General features: G+C 34.0%; 2 protein-coding genes and 1 pseudogene across 52 annotated transcripts; 1 reads left to right on the top strand and 2 right to left on the bottom strand.

Annotated features, from left to right (window-relative positions):
* Positions 1 to 3,481: 3,481 nt before the first annotated feature.
* Positions 3,482 to 8,767, bottom strand: LOC147388961 (uncharacterized). Of its 50 annotated transcripts, none has more exons than XM_086418674.1 (10): positions 8,467 to 8,754; positions 7,190 to 7,240; positions 7,010 to 7,097; positions 6,826 to 6,867; positions 5,923 to 5,979; positions 5,308 to 5,440; positions 4,933 to 4,960; positions 4,469 to 4,526; positions 4,171 to 4,377; positions 3,482 to 3,821 (listed from the first exon to the last, which is right to left on the bottom strand). In XM_086418674.1, the coding sequence occupies exons 6-10, from the start codon at positions 5,334 to 5,336 to the stop codon at positions 3,805 to 3,807; spliced, it is 339 nt and encodes a 112-aa protein (XP_086274800.1). In that variant the 5' UTR covers positions 5,337 to 5,440; positions 5,923 to 5,979; positions 6,826 to 6,867; positions 7,010 to 7,097; positions 7,190 to 7,240; positions 8,467 to 8,754; the 3' UTR covers positions 3,482 to 3,804. The 50 variants fall into 50 exon arrangements, 46 of the variants coding, with proteins under 46 accessions (XP_086274800.1, XP_086274789.1, XP_086274792.1 ...); XM_086418663.1 differs by having other exon boundaries at positions 6,836 to 6,867; XM_086418666.1 differs by having other exon boundaries at positions 6,836 to 6,867; positions 7,062 to 7,097.
* A 1,468-nt stretch (positions 8,768 to 10,235) lies between these two features.
* Positions 10,236 to 10,976, top strand: LOC147388960 (biotin carboxyl carrier protein of acetyl-CoA carboxylase 1, chloroplastic-like). The gene is made up of 3 exons (XM_086419697.1): positions 10,236 to 10,327; positions 10,439 to 10,739; positions 10,866 to 10,976. Exons 1-3 carry the CDS (start codon positions 10,236 to 10,238, stop codon positions 10,974 to 10,976), a joined length of 504 nt encoding a protein of 167 aa, XP_086275823.1.
* Positions 10,977 to 13,300: 2,324 nt separating this feature from the next.
* On the bottom strand, positions 13,301 to 14,446 carry LOC147388959 (NAC domain-containing protein 100 pseudogene; annotated as a pseudogene). Its single transcript, XR_015170993.1, has 3 exons — positions 14,243 to 14,446; positions 13,985 to 14,154; positions 13,301 to 13,915 (listed from the first exon to the last, which is right to left on the bottom strand). The product of XR_015170993.1 is annotated as an NAC domain-containing protein 100 pseudogene (transcript).
* Between the last annotated feature and the right edge of the window lie 842 nt (positions 14,447 to 15,288).

Raw genomic sequence — 15,288 nt, 5'->3', positions numbered from 1 at the left:
CGAAAAAGTCAAGCCTCGAGATTTGTATTGAAGCTTGCGGCTGAAAGACATTCGTATTGATGTAGGACTTTTGTATTTTTGTAATCACATGATTTTTCCAAAATCCTAATTATCTAAGAAATCCTAATCTGGTTTCTCTATAAATAGGAGATTAGACTAAAGGGCATCTTATCACCAAGATTTTTGAAATCTCTAATCTCCCCTAGAAGTCAACTTCTCTTTCTCTATTCTTTTAGTTTAGGTTTTTTATATTTTTCTTTTTTAGTTTTATGAAAGTTATAAGGAGGTTCTACCGGTTTCAAGTCAAGAAGCAATAAGATAATTTCTTTCTCTCATCTCTTTTCCTTTTTATGTTTTCTTTAATTTATTTTTGCTTTATTGTTCTTACGATTACTATTGGCTAAATTTCTATTAGATCGATTGAGGAATCCTGAGCAAGATTTGTCAGTGTTTTACTGTTGTTGTAATGATTTAATAGTTTTATTGTGATAACATAGGTATTTATTTTTAAGTTGAATATTAAATATTTTTAATGTTTTGATGGTCTATTTCTTTGATATGTTCAAGAATAACCATACTCTACAGAGAATAGTTAATGATTATATAATAATCTCGGCCTAAACTATTGCATACTTTTGATTTCGTTTATATTTTAACTACTTGATTTTTTGATCCACAAACGTTTGCTTTGTTTAGTGGATCGAGATAAATAAAGAACTAAAAATCACTGATAAAATTTGTGAAGGTGGATCCAATTGATCTACACCTCTCTCTCGTATTCTTAAATTTTTATTTTAGTAGTTTATTTTAAATAAATCCTCTCTTGCAAATTGTTTTTAAATCATTTGTTAAAATTGAATTAAATTGGAAGTAAAAATACTTTGGATTAACGTTGTCTCTGTGGTTCAACCCTTGCTTGCTAAGGTTTTCTTTTGCTCTTTATTTTATCATCATCTATAGCTCGAACATTAATATGGGTTGACTCTATCATTTTCCAAGAAAGTATGTATATTTTTACAAAATTTCCAACAAATTTCAACCATAGTTGGGCTAATTTGACAAATCTTTTATCCAATTATTTGTTCAGTTTTTGAGGTATTGAATGAGAGTCAAACTTGCTTAATTGTTAAAAAATAAAGTCAATTCATTTGGTTCTAGTTTTTGCAAAAATTGACATGTATAAATACCTCACAATTGTTTTATAATTGATGACTTATCCTATGACACTTATCTTCATTCGAAGATTAAAAAAAAATGACCTATGAGCCCTCATTGTCAATTTCAAGCGAAAAGCTAGGGTTGCCTTGGTTATTTTGTGCTCATTGGTTGTTAAGAAGAGAGACAATATAAAATATTAGTTATTCATCAAGAGAGCTTCTATTGCCACATCAACATTTGCTAATGCCACCTCAAGTGTGCTAATTCTTTGGTGATTTACACATGAATTGGGGTGGCATTAGCAAAAGTTGGTGTGGCAATTGAATGTCTCTTAAACAAATACAAAAATCCAAAGTTGAAGACAAATGATTATTGGGTAAAAAAAAATCAAGGGCCTTTTGGTAAAAGGTTGAAGAAGGTAAGGCTCTCAGATATTATTGTGATGAGGGGTACGTCATTAGTTTGAAATTATCCTATATAACACTTACAATTCGTTAGTGGCTGTCCAAGGTAGTATTTAGGATGAATGGAACTCGCCATGGAGATTAATAGTTCTCGTCAGAGAGATTAGAAAAGCTATGTTGAGGTTTGAATCAATTGTGTTGGAGTTTGCTTGGCGTGAATCTAATAGAGCAGATGATTGGTTGGCAAGGAAGGGTGCTTTAACTAGGAATTTCTTTGTTTTAGATTCCTCAAATGTTCCCGTGGAATTGTATAATGTCCTCTTGGAGAATCACATTGTCTGTTTTCATCGGCATTAGCCTCTTTTATTTTATCAGGGTGGAGCCCTTTATAGCCTCAACTTACCGATAAAAAAAAAAAAAACACTTAAGATTAGTGTTGTATGTTTTACTTCAAACATTAATCCCATTCAACTTGTATTCTTTTGTTGTATTTTCTCTTGGTGGATTCGGGTTTATCAGGAAAAAAGGGGTAAAGGATATGGAGAGATACACACTACAAGAAAAGAGGGCTACAGGGACAACTTTTAGTGACGGTCAAACTTTGACCGTCACTATAGACTCATTTATACACTGACTCATTCTCTCTCTCGTCTGAAACTTGAACAGTCTCCCTCTCTCTCTCTCATCTCCGCTGAAACTCGAAATCTCATTTGAAACAGATCTCAAGCCTGTATCTCTTTCTCTGCTGATCTCACTGATCTCTCTGCCTCTTATGTCATACTCGAAGATCTTGTTTGAAACTGATATTCAAATTAAGATATGTTTTCCTACATATTTTGTTAATTTTTGTCTTTAATTGATCCCTAAACCCTAGATTTTGCTTCATATATTGTTTTGCTGCATATTTTGTTGATTTTACTGTATAATCCTAATTTCTATAGCGTTGATTCAAATTTGGTTCGATTTCAATCCAAAATCCCAATTTCAAAATTTTGGTTCGATTCAAATTCAGAAATTTTGGTTCGATTTGTAATTACTCTGTTATACATATTCTACATTTGGAATAATATGTTGGACTTGAAAAGATTTCTATTCGTAAGAGTCAATTACTCATGATTTCTGGATTTTATTTTTGAATTCTTACACCAATTTCATGAAAATAGATAAGAAAACATTCAAAACTATTGGAGATCTTTGCATTCTTCATTAGCAATAATTAAGCTTCTAATTATCATTCATCGATCGTACTTCTCTCAATAATATGTTTGAGGTAGACCCTACCCCAATTGTTCAAATTGGATCTAGATCGGAGATTTAATTTCAAATGATGAATGATTTGATAATCTATTGGATTGGTTCTGGATAAACAATGTCCCAATCCAATAAAATTTGAACAATTAAATAAATTATATAGTTTTTGTTTAAATATATCATGTTCTATTTATATTTTGTATATCAAATGGATTCAATCCAATCTGAGTGTTATGGTTAGATTTCGATCCTAATATCTAGATCAGATAAAAAAACTGACACTACAACAAATATGACAATTAGGAACGGTTTATTACCGTTCCTAAGCCACTATGAAACGGCTTGCAGACCGTCTTTAATCGAGGCGTCGTTAATGAGGTTAAACGGCTGAAAGCCGTTCTATATTTCATGATTTGGAACGGTTAAAAACCGTTCCTGATGTCAGAATTTAGAACGGCTTAAAACCCTTCCTAATCTGCGTCTTTTATATAACAGCACACAACAACGCAAAAAGATTTGAGACATCGGATTTTATAGAACTGATGTCCTACGTCTGAGACTTTAGACATCGATTATAAACCGATAAATAAAATTGTTATTAATTGATATCTAAAATTATTATTATTATTATTATTATTGCTACTTGCCTATTACCCACGGTTAAAATAGATCCAAATAGAGAACATCGAGGTTCTCTATCACATTAATTTATACACAAAAAGAGTTGCAATGAGTCATAATTTACAAATCCAAAATTACAATGCATCGATAAACCATTCACAATCATTACACAAGCACAAGTGCTTACAAGGAAGCAATGCCATCACTCTCATCCCTCCTTATCTTCTTTAAGATCCCCACATTGCCCGCAACTACCAATAAAAGAATTGTTTCGTGTCACCACATTGCATACTCTCACGATGAGCTTCCGCACCTTCAAAAGAGTGTTTGAAACAAGTGCTCCTTATCTTGAATTGCAGCTTCCAATTCCTCAATAGTACCAAGCATCTGCAATTTAAAAAAAGTACAAAAATAGTGAACATTAAGCTTCAAGGAAGCCTAATCCAATTAGGCAGATCCAATTATATTACTTAAAAAATGGTCAAAAAGGAAAACCAAACAGCACAACCTTCAACTATCTAGTTGTAAATATAGGTTCGATCTATGTAGACATTTGCATCCATTACATATTGTTTGAATGGTTAGTTCACGGAAGGCAGGTAAGATTGTGCTATGTACCCACATTAATGTTCACCAAAACTGAAATATAGTGACAGCTACAACTAATGATGTGATGTGGATTGAAAATACCGACTAAAACAAAGTTTATAAATAGTCAAAACCTATGCAGGCTTACCGAAGAATGTGTGGACTCCAGTGGCTATAACAATGGCCTCGATTTCACCTTGCTTGCAAGTGGAACCAAAGAAGACTTCATCACCAGTGTTCTTTGGGATTGGTAGGGACTCTCCAGTGCGGGCTGATTGATCGATCTTTAGTGGATCTCTTGAGAAACTTGCTTTTCTGTGTTTCATTTTTTTTTCAAGCATCATAATAGATATAACTAATAAAATGTTTACATCAGTTAAAGGTTGCAAAACTAATAAACATATGTATATATATAACTCTCACGAAGGAAATAGATAAATAAGCACCTGCCCTGGCCCCAGGAGGTTGAAGTGCATACAGACCCCCAGCATCACCATAACCAGACTGTTGCACAAAACAAACAAAAAGAGACACAGATACTTTTAACAAAGAAAGTCTGAGGAACAAACATTAAAATGATAACCCATAGAGCTGCAATATTTTAAGATATTGATAGGACAAGTCCTAGTCTTGTCAATTAAGGAAAGAAAATTTTACTAAATGGACCATTAATAGACCGCCCAAAACTTAAGCACTATATAGAGAGAAGTCCCTCTGCAATCACAGGGTCGTTTAAGTAACTTTTTCTCTTTGGAATGATCTTCTTTTTTTATACTAAATAATGGTGATTTAGGACAAATAAACATATTGGATGAAATGTGAAGCAATGTGATTGAAAGAGCTATGTAAGGGGCTCTAGACAGTTTACATGCATATAAATATTTTAAGTATTTATGGACATAAAAAATACCTCAAGTGTCTTGCCCAGCTGTGTCCCACTACATGATAAAAAAAAAACAGCAGAGGTGTTTCAATAGTTATAAAGGAAATAACACAAAAAACAGTTGATAATGTGCGCCAAAAAATCATGACTTCTTTGGGTTGAAGACCAATCAATGGTCCATTAATAAGATTAGAAAATTTAGAATATTGTAGACCCTTCGCAAAGCAATGTGTAATAGTACACAAAGAAAACATGCACCATCCGATGGGGGAATCCCACCTAGGAAACTTCCTAACACAAAAATAGTCGACAGATTGGATATTCTACCCATCTGATTCATCACAACATTTTAGATGGTTAGAAATAATGAAGTACCGAATGATATGTGTGTGCCACAAGTACCTCTTTGTCCTCAGTGAACATTTACTCATCGGTCTTTGAATTATAAACAGATGGCCACCAAGATCTGTTTACAAGAAGAATTGCTCTGTTTTGATTCCATATAAGGTTTCCAATCTTTGTTAAACTATAGTACCTTGACAAACAGAAACTAAAATTGCCAGTTAATATTTATAACATTGGAATGAGTCACTTCCAGCACTCTAAAACACAGCAAGTCAATTTTGCAAATCCTATATGAAAGATTATGATATTATGCAATTCATGTGTTGTCATATCATATAATAATTGAGTTTCACTTGCATTTCCACAAAATAAAATATAACAGGGAAGACCACAAACAAGTATAAGTAGAGGGAAGCTACAAATAGGTATAGTTGTATCTAACAGGATGGAATATTATATACCAACCAAAATAATACCATCTTCAAGCTAATGTCTCTTAAAAAATTATAAACAGGCTATACTTTGCCTCATTTACCTATTACAATAATACGACCAACTAATTTGTAGGAGCAAAGCACAACATTCCCTCCAAGTTAAACCCACTAACACAATTTAAAAAGAAAAAAAGATATTTAACTCCAATTGTTGTAAAGTTTGTAAAACGATACTTACTTCTGCCTTACCGTCTACCACAATACCAAGAATAGAATCCTCCATACAAAGTACATACTGTGAACAACTAAACTCACAATCCTAAGAAATACTGACTCTTTAATTTGTGTTTCCTTAACTCATCATGCACTGATAGTATGTATGAAAATGCCTAGGAGCAGAGTTCTAGGTTGAGATCATGAGAAAAAGAGATCTATATGGAGGTGTAAAATATCTCGAATAAGCATATAAACGACTGAAAAAAATAGAAAAATAGTCATAAGGGAGCATTCATAGAGTAATGACAAAGTAACAGCTTAACTTGTCTAGGAAATAAGATCTTCAACAACATTTGTTTTAAACGGTTATTTATGTTCATAAGCAAAGCTACATTCAGGTTAGGTTCTATCTACTCTAAAGTACAAAGAACAAAAAAAAAAAAATTTACGCAAACAAATAAAAACATAGAATCTAACGTGCTTGCGTGGCATGAATGTTCATCAATATTAGGCCACCTTTTCAGTCATGACAAAAGAAACCACACCAATGAAGCTATCTTTCATCTAAACAAGACCTTAAATTGGATCTTCAAAACTTTGAACGTACGTGTGTGGCTCAAAAAAAACCGTGGGTTGGTTTTCTAACAAGTCAATTCAAGTAAGCAAAAGAGCAGAAGCAGAGATTAAAACAAAAATCCAATTTTCCCATGTATGAATTGTCTAATTTATATAAGAGGGAATGACACCTATTGTAAAGGTTCCTATAACTTAGGATAGTAGTTTGGTCGAATGTTTGATATAAATTTTTAGGTGGGCCATTCATATTGGTGGAAACATACAACTTATGTTTCCTTAACACACACAAACCACTTTACAAATTTATAGCATGCAGACACTCAGTAGCATAAGAAACTTGCATGGTTACCTTTACAAACCTCAACCCATCAACATTTGTTGTCAATAAAACCTGCAAAGGAACACAAATTGTTGAGCCAATGAAGGGATATTAAGCACCAATGGTGTTAGCTAATCAACTATTTACCCACAGAATAGTGGTGCAGAAACCACACTATACATAGCAAATATGCAAATAAGCTGGTAGAACATACACACACTTGAGGAACTCATGAGCCATAGTGACCAAGAAGAAATGCAGCTAACCTCTTATAATACCATAGAGGAGGTGTAGAAACCACACTGTACATACCAAATCTGCAAATAAGCTTGTAGAACACACATGCACATAAGGAACTCATGAGGCATAGTGACAAAGGAGAAATGCATCTAACCTGTTATAATACCATAGACCTTGGTTCAATTCCCCATGATTTCACCATGCACTTGACCAACATCGAATTGGAAGTCATACATATAATAAAATAGGAGGATTGTCAAGTGATCTAAACAAGTTAACTGAGCGCATTGAATGATAAATTAAGAATCAAGTGATCCTTTTGTCTATATGAGATTTAGCAATACTATCCTACCCAAGTATCGAATGTATTTGTTCTTAAAGAATACACTGAAACATCTATCTTTGTATGATGTAGGAAAAGAAACAAGTGAATTGTGATAGTAATAACTTTGAATTGTTATAGAAGATGGAATTTCGTGTACCCTCTTTGACTCCTCATCCACCCCCCCCCCCTCTACGAATACATTTGGAGAAAAAACACCTACACCTACACTATAGCGAAACTAACTTTTGATATTAAACCAAAGTGCACTTGTTTATAAGGGATATATCCCATAGTAGTGCACTTCATCTTGGTGGGTAAATGCCACTAAGCCATATCAACCACTGATCTCCGTCTACACAAGTCTTCTATATAAACTTTTTCATGTAAAACTATGCAAATTACTTGACAAACCTTTCCCCAAAAGCAGTTCCAATAATTCTGATGATACCCTAAACACTGAATTTTCCACTAAAATGAAGGTACCAACAAAATTGCAGACAAATTACATGAAACATATAGCTATGCTACAAAATCTAATCTAAAATCTTTTCAATAAATTTTCTACTGATAAAAAAAAATCCCTAGAAACTGATGATAGAAATATTAATTCGAAATTGAAACACACACACAAACAACGATAGAGAGAGAAATTTAACTTATCCTTTCAAAATAAATAATGAAACAAAATTTATGTTGAAGTTGGAAAAAATAGCAGATTCTAGGGTTCAAATAGAACAAAATCACAAATTAATTGAAGAAAAATAGGATTTTGTTTAGGTTTCTTATTGGTTTGCCTTCCTTCGAACTTCTATTTGGCCCCAACAACTGTCTAAGTTGAATATGTTGAAACCGAGATGAAGAAGAGGAGTTTAAGAGATAAAAATCAGTATATGATTTCTGAAATCAAGATGAAGAATAGGGTTTGCTTTCGTTTTCTCAAAATCGAGAAGATCGAAGATGAAAGAAGATACAATTCATAGATTTAACAGATTTGTAAACGAATCCATAAAGTTCTAAACCAAATCACAAAAGAAACATCGATTTAGAGGGAATTAGAGAGAAAATTTGATCCAATGAAGGTTTCTAATTCTAAAATGAAAACTTACTGTATATGAGATTCGATTTGCAGGAAAGTTGAGACTCAGCCGATCTACAGGTAGAATAGGTAGGGTTTGAAATCCGATTGAAAACACTTCGAATTTGTCGAAATAGAGTTAGGGTTTCAAATGAGAGGAGAAAAATGAGAAGAATTGCAGAAATCAAGACATCGTTGTCGAGCTTTCGTTCCAATCGACGATTTTGTTCTCCCTGTTAGAAAATGAGACTTAAAATCTCTCCTCTCGAAGTTTTTCATGTAAAAGGGTCTCTTTAGAAACAGTTTTGAAAAGTAAAACGGCTTAAAACCGTATTAAATTAAAAACGGCTAATTACCGTTTTACGTTGTCGTTTCTAAATAACAATTTTCTTGTAGTGTGATCCAGCAAGTGTCTAATCCAATTCTTACTTGTTAGATCCATCATGAGATCGGATCTGATCTTTATCGGATTGATCCAAGACCAATTCTGATCTGATCAACCAGATTCAGTTACAGTTGAGTTCTACCCAAACCCAGCCCATGATATATGCAAATAATGGAGGACCAATTTGTCTATTTATGGATCCTCGTATATCAACCAAACCAAGCCCAATAATCAGCCCATTAACTACATAATATAATTTACATACTCCCTTACATTTTGAATCAAAATTTGGTGATGTTATGAAATTCCTAAAATATTCATAACAGATTATTTTTACGTTACAACCCAATATATTTTTATGTTACTTTATATAAGGGTCGGGATCCGTAGACTCATGAAAAGTGAACTCATATGTTCACACACATTCTTAAACATTTACTATTTTTATTCAGATTTATGAATTGGGTTTGGTTTCCTTTTCATCTTGTTTTTGGGTGTTGAAGTAAAATCACAGTAGGCATTGTGATGCTTTGATCCTTGTGTGCTTCGTTTTTGTTAAGGAATGCTAAGTAGATATTGTAATCATCATGGTTTAGTTTACTTTGTTTGTTGAGACATTATTACTTAATAGAAATACATGAATCAGAGAACAAAAGTATCAGCTAAGTACTCTCATGATCGTAGTAGCTCTAATTGTAGTAGCTGAGTTGGTTGCAAAGCCCATAGTGAATCCCCCCATCCAAGATTGCTCATTCACAATTGACACAAAATTTTTTTTTCTTTTTTTTTTTTTGTACTTCATAGTAAGTCAATAAGGCATATGTATAAGGAGAATTTTGTCTTTTGGAATTCAATTTGTCGTTTATTCTATAAAATTGGGGCTCTATAGCATAGCATACTTGGGAGGGTAGACCAACAATGCTAAGCTGATCGCTGGGGGTTTGGAGATGTTTTTGTTGGTAGTTTTTCCTTTCTTTCTTCCAATAAACAGCTGCTGTTTGTCTGGTGGCAAAATGGAACCCAATTTCTGCTTGGTGGATGTGATGTGTAATGTGTAGGGAAAAGGTTCTTTATCACATTATCTTGGTAGTGGAGGAGTGAATCTGAAACTGGGGGAAGGAGAGGGGGAGGTATATGTAGTTGATGTGAGGTTATTACTACATAGTTAATACAAAAAAGAAAATATAACTAAAACAAAAACAAATTGAAACCTAACAAACCTAAAACCTCAGCAAACAATAGACTGCTTCTTCACCTACAAGTTAATACTTTTCTGTATTAACTATGTAGTAATAACCTCACATTAACTACATGAACCTTTTTTCTTTGCACATTAAAGATTGCTTCCGAGAACTCCTCAAATTCCACTACAACACCCCAAACCAAGCCAGAGGTCATGTCATCTGGAGGAAACAATGACCCAATGGAAAAAACCAAACGCCCAAAACGCCGTTGTAGATGCATCATCCATCTTAGCATTCATGACTCAAGTTGCAGACCTTGTAAAGTAAGTGTAAAACACTTATTTTGTTTTATAGTCTTCTTTCATTAATTGGTAAGCACAGATGAAATTTGGATCACCCTCTTGCATTAAATATTGCTTTTATATCTGGACAAGGCTGGTGGATTCAAGAGATATTATGGAACTACAGCTAAAGCAAGGAGACTGTGAACTCATTATGAGGAAGAAGGAAGATTTGCCGCAACCAGCAGCCTCTCCTATTTTTATCCCGTTGCCTCAGACCAATCTTCCATCTCAATTGCCACATGCTCCAGCCATTGCTCCCGCTCCATCAGCTCCTGCTCCAGCTCCACCTGCCCTTGTAAACACAAGCAAGTCATCACATCCGCCTCTTAAATGCCCTATGGCGGGAACATGTTTTCGGTCTCCTAGACCTGGGGAACCACCATTTGTGAAGGTAAATGTGTTTGTTGTATGCATAGATGTATAGAAGTTCTACATGCAGGCTTATGTCTAATCTTTCCTTATTATTATCCCAGTTATGGCTCATCTTTCACTTAATTATGTGCATGTGTTTCTTCAGGTGGGAGATAAGGTCCAGAAAGGTCAGTTCATTTGCATCATTGAGGCTATGAAACTGATGAATGAGATTGAAGTAAGTGTCTCTGCATCTCTTGACGTAGGACAGGAGTAGAGTAGCAGAAATAAAGCTTTAAGAAATATGGAGAAAACGTACTTAGGTGGGTTTGTCAGCAACATATTTTAATAGGAAAACTCAAGCATAGGATCGTATGATGGATATAATTTATTCCTATGCTGAAGAACACTCACTTTTCTCTAGAAGGAAATCTCAATGTTCATTCCATAGATCATGTGATGCCCAAGTTGTTTTCGTATGGGAAGCATGTGCACATGCTAATGTTATGTTGTTGCTTACATGCTTATGTAATGGAAAGAAATACTAAATGGGCATTGCAGAAGGAAACACTAACTGGCTAGCTTAAAACAACTATGCTAGTTCTGTAATCAGCTCATATTTCCCTCCAACTCATTCAAATTATGTCTGAATTGCACTTGTAAAAAAAATCATGCCTGAATAGCTTATTTTCAGGATCTGAGGTTTTTGGGAACTTATGATTAGGGGAAGAATAACGATTTTTTGACACACCCCCCTGACATGGCATGTGCTAGAACTATAGATTCTTTTCCTTGGGATACACAACACACATATTTATGGAGATGTATAGTTGTGTATCCCAAGGGAAAAGTTCTAGCCCATGCTACATCAGGATGTGTGTCAAAGGGAGAGTCAGAAAGTCACGACTCTTAGGGAAAATATAGTCATAGATAAAATGGTGAGATTAGATTGTATCACTTTAATTTCGTCTTTATATGAGTTTTATGTGATATTGATATGTGGTTTACTCAACCTTTATTAAATTGAGTTGTTCAAGGAATAGGATGAGATATCGTTTGTTTTGTGTTGTGAATGGTTGTTGTCCAACAATCATGCCACAGTAGTTACAGATTTTTTTTTATTTTTATTTTTGAGTACTTGTTGTGAAGGGCTCATATGATCTTTCCTTATAGGGAAAACAAAAATTTCACTGGAACAACTCGATATGCAAGTGTCAACACTCACCTCAGAGTTGGTGAGTGAAGTTTTATGTTATTTATCAAATACTTATTTAGAAACCTAAATGGGTCTTCACTCTTGGTGATAAGTTTATGCATTCTTCATTAGGTTTCCTTTAATTGTAGTGTATATAGCATTCTAAATTTCTCCCCACAATTGACATAGGTTTGGGTGTATGTTAATCTTCTTTTATTATTCCACTTTTATACTCACAAACAATATATGTAGTCAAAAAACAATTTCTTTGGACATTTAACACGTGACATTAACTTTGTAACCTTCACGTCATTAACAACTAGGGCACTAGATTGGCCCCACTTTTATACTAACAATTACTTGTTGACAAGAAGGGATTTGTAGTCTCTTCTTCATTCTGATAATCTCTAATTACTGCACTGCAAGTTTGGTTGCATTGACAGAGGAGATTTTTTTCTCATGGAAAGTCTCGAGATAAATGGGTTATGTTCCCAACGTGCCGACAACCTACATGTGTTGGTAATATTGCCTATGTTGATGATAGACAAAACAAAGCCTATAATTCTGTTATGCCAAATACATTCCAAGGTCATGAAATGCCTGAAGCTTCTATAGATGTTGAAGGTTCATGTGGAACGAAGATTTGTCTTCCCATTTTAACCTTTTATTTAACTTATCACTGAAAATAATAAGTTTGATTGAAATGAACAACAACCTTTATTCTGGTTCATATTTACTGGAATACTGGAACCGACCTATGTTGGTTCGGATAAAAGTCTTTTGTTTAGTGGCCTGGAACATAGATGCAAACATTTCCAAACAGAAAAAGGATAACTATACTACGTCATATTGAGGGATAAACGACTGTCTTGAACAGTTGTTTTAGACAAAAATGACTACTCCTACAGTCGTTTGCGCAGTCATTTTAAAAAGAGTCGCGATAAAATACGAGTGCCAAAGAAAGTCGGAAACAACGATGGCTTTAGACCGTCAAAAAGACAGTCGAAAAAAATGACGGCTCTAGACTGTCAAAATGACCGTTGAAACAAACGACGGCTTTAGACCATCAAAACGACCATCGAAAAAAATGACAGTTCTAGGCAGCCAGAAAAAATGACTGTTATAGTCAGCAAAAACGACTATTAATGGCAATCATTTTTATGAATTTATAATTAGAAAAAAAACATTAATTTTCTGGTTTCATAATTTGAGAATAGAGTTGTTCTAAACTGACTTCGTTCCACACTGCTCTCAACTCTATGCTGACGTGGCAGTGAGCCATAGATTTTTTCCTCGAGATGTAAGATTAAATCCTTAATTTGATCTTATTTCAATCCATAAAAATTATACACACCATCTATTTTAGACATTAATAGTAACTGAAGCTCTTGTTTCTTCTTCTTCTTTTATAGAATTTTTCTATAATTCCAAATACAATCAAGATCAACTGGTCCAACTGAAGTAAATGGTTCTTCTTAATCTTCAAAAGAATTCCTACCCATTTGAAGATTTGAAACAATTGATGAGCTTTCAATGTTCATATCTGTAGTCAACCCTATTTCTTGTGAGGTACTAATCATCTCCCTCTCTGCTTTACGACTCTACTCCATTTGGTTCTTTAATAAAACCTTCAATATGGATTGATCTTGCATTAATACAGAATTTGGGTAATGTAAATTAGCTAAATTTGGAGGATCTTGAGTTGAGTAAAATGAGTTTGGAAGAGAGATTTTAGAGAAAATGGATGACAAAGGGTTGGTAATAATAGAAGGATTTGAAGTATCATAGACAAGTGGAGGATTGAAACAATTGTCTTCCATTGAATTGGAGAAGCAAGTCTCGTGAGATGTCTCAGATGCAATGAGTTTAGTCTTGGAGTTGTAGATTGGAGAATCCATTAATGGTAGTAGATGAGAATGACCCATTTCATCACTTAAAGAGTTCAATCTCACAAGACTTGAAACATATGGTTTCTTACAACCAGAACTCTTGTTAAATATTATGCAAATCACCCACTCATTCTGCCAAAATAAATAAATAAAGCTAAAATAGGAAAAAATAAAATAAAATAAGGAGATAGATCTCTCTACCTTAGTTGTTTTGGGGAGGTTGTAAGGAGAGAACTTTCCTTCTAATCTGAACTCATGCATGACCCAATTAGTTTTTTCTCCTTTAGGAGCTCTTCTAATCTGAACTCATGGGTATTTTCTATCCCTAACACAGAAGAAATACCATTATTTCCCACCCATTTTTTCTCTCCCTTCATTCAAAAATATATACATATATATTAAAAAATAAGGATATAATTATCAAAGAAGAAGAAATATAGTTTTGTTTAGGAGACTTACATGGCAAATCCCAAGGTTCACACTTATTCAAATCCACTTCACCAATTGCTTTAGCATTGAAGTCGCTATCGAACACCTTCTTTGAGAGATAGTGAGTTATAAGTTCTTCATCTGTTGGATGGAACCTAAAACCAGGTGGTAAATCTATCTGACTTTGATCTTCTCCCTTAATAATCCCTGAAATATTCTCCATTCTTCCTTAACTCCAATGTAAATCAAACTGCAATAGATAGAAAACAATGCCATTAACAGGATTACAAGGCCCGGCAAATGCCAACTCCATGAAGCTGCCGAGTTTCTGACAAGAAAAAAAAAACATGAAAATTATAGGTGCTTACAGATGTTTTCTAGTTGCATTTTAGGCTAATGTCATTTTGCAAAAGCTTCGGCTAAGTATAACAAAATTACTGGATTCCATTTTGTAATGTATTTGTCCATAGAGCAAAATTAAAAAAAATGAATAATGCTTCTCAATCCAATGGGAAGTAAATGTTCAAAATGGGAAACATTCTCACACCCCTCTCTCCTCTTCTTCCCACACTGCACTTCTTCTTCTTCTTCAACTCTCCATGTAGGATGACTTGCATCCAAACTTGGTGGAGTCTTTTCATAAATTATGGAGCCAACCAATGTGTATATGCGAAGGGCTAAGGAGGAGATGGTGGAGGCCCTGACTGCAGCTGATAATGATGACCAGTACACCATCCATTCCTCAAGTATTCCGTCTTGATCATGTCTTCGAATACGATTGCTACTTTAACCATCTGAAAAACATAGAAAGAAACTGATAAGTTATTAAACAATTATAATTCACAAACAGAAATACTAATAAAAAGTTTGAAATTAGTTATCAATTGCTTGTTAATTTCCATTGAGCACATTTTGTACATAAAGTACGTTAGCCAAGTAAAAGTAGGCAACAAAGCTATGGCCATTATATGATATATCACAACAAAGGGTGCATTAGCCAATAGATTGATGGTTGTAATCATTAGCTATGGTCGAGTTTCTACCAAGATCTTTTTATTTTTATTTTTTATGGGTAA

Source organism: Akebia trifoliata, chromosome 12 (genome assembly GCF_017979445.1).
Source record: "Akebia trifoliata isolate Shusen 1 chromosome 12, ASM1797944v1, whole genome shotgun sequence".
NCBI lineage: Eukaryota > Viridiplantae > Streptophyta > Magnoliopsida > Ranunculales > Lardizabalaceae > Akebia > Akebia trifoliata.
The sequence above is the reverse complement of the archived record's forward strand: the minus strand, read 5'-3'. Positions and strand labels throughout refer to the sequence as shown.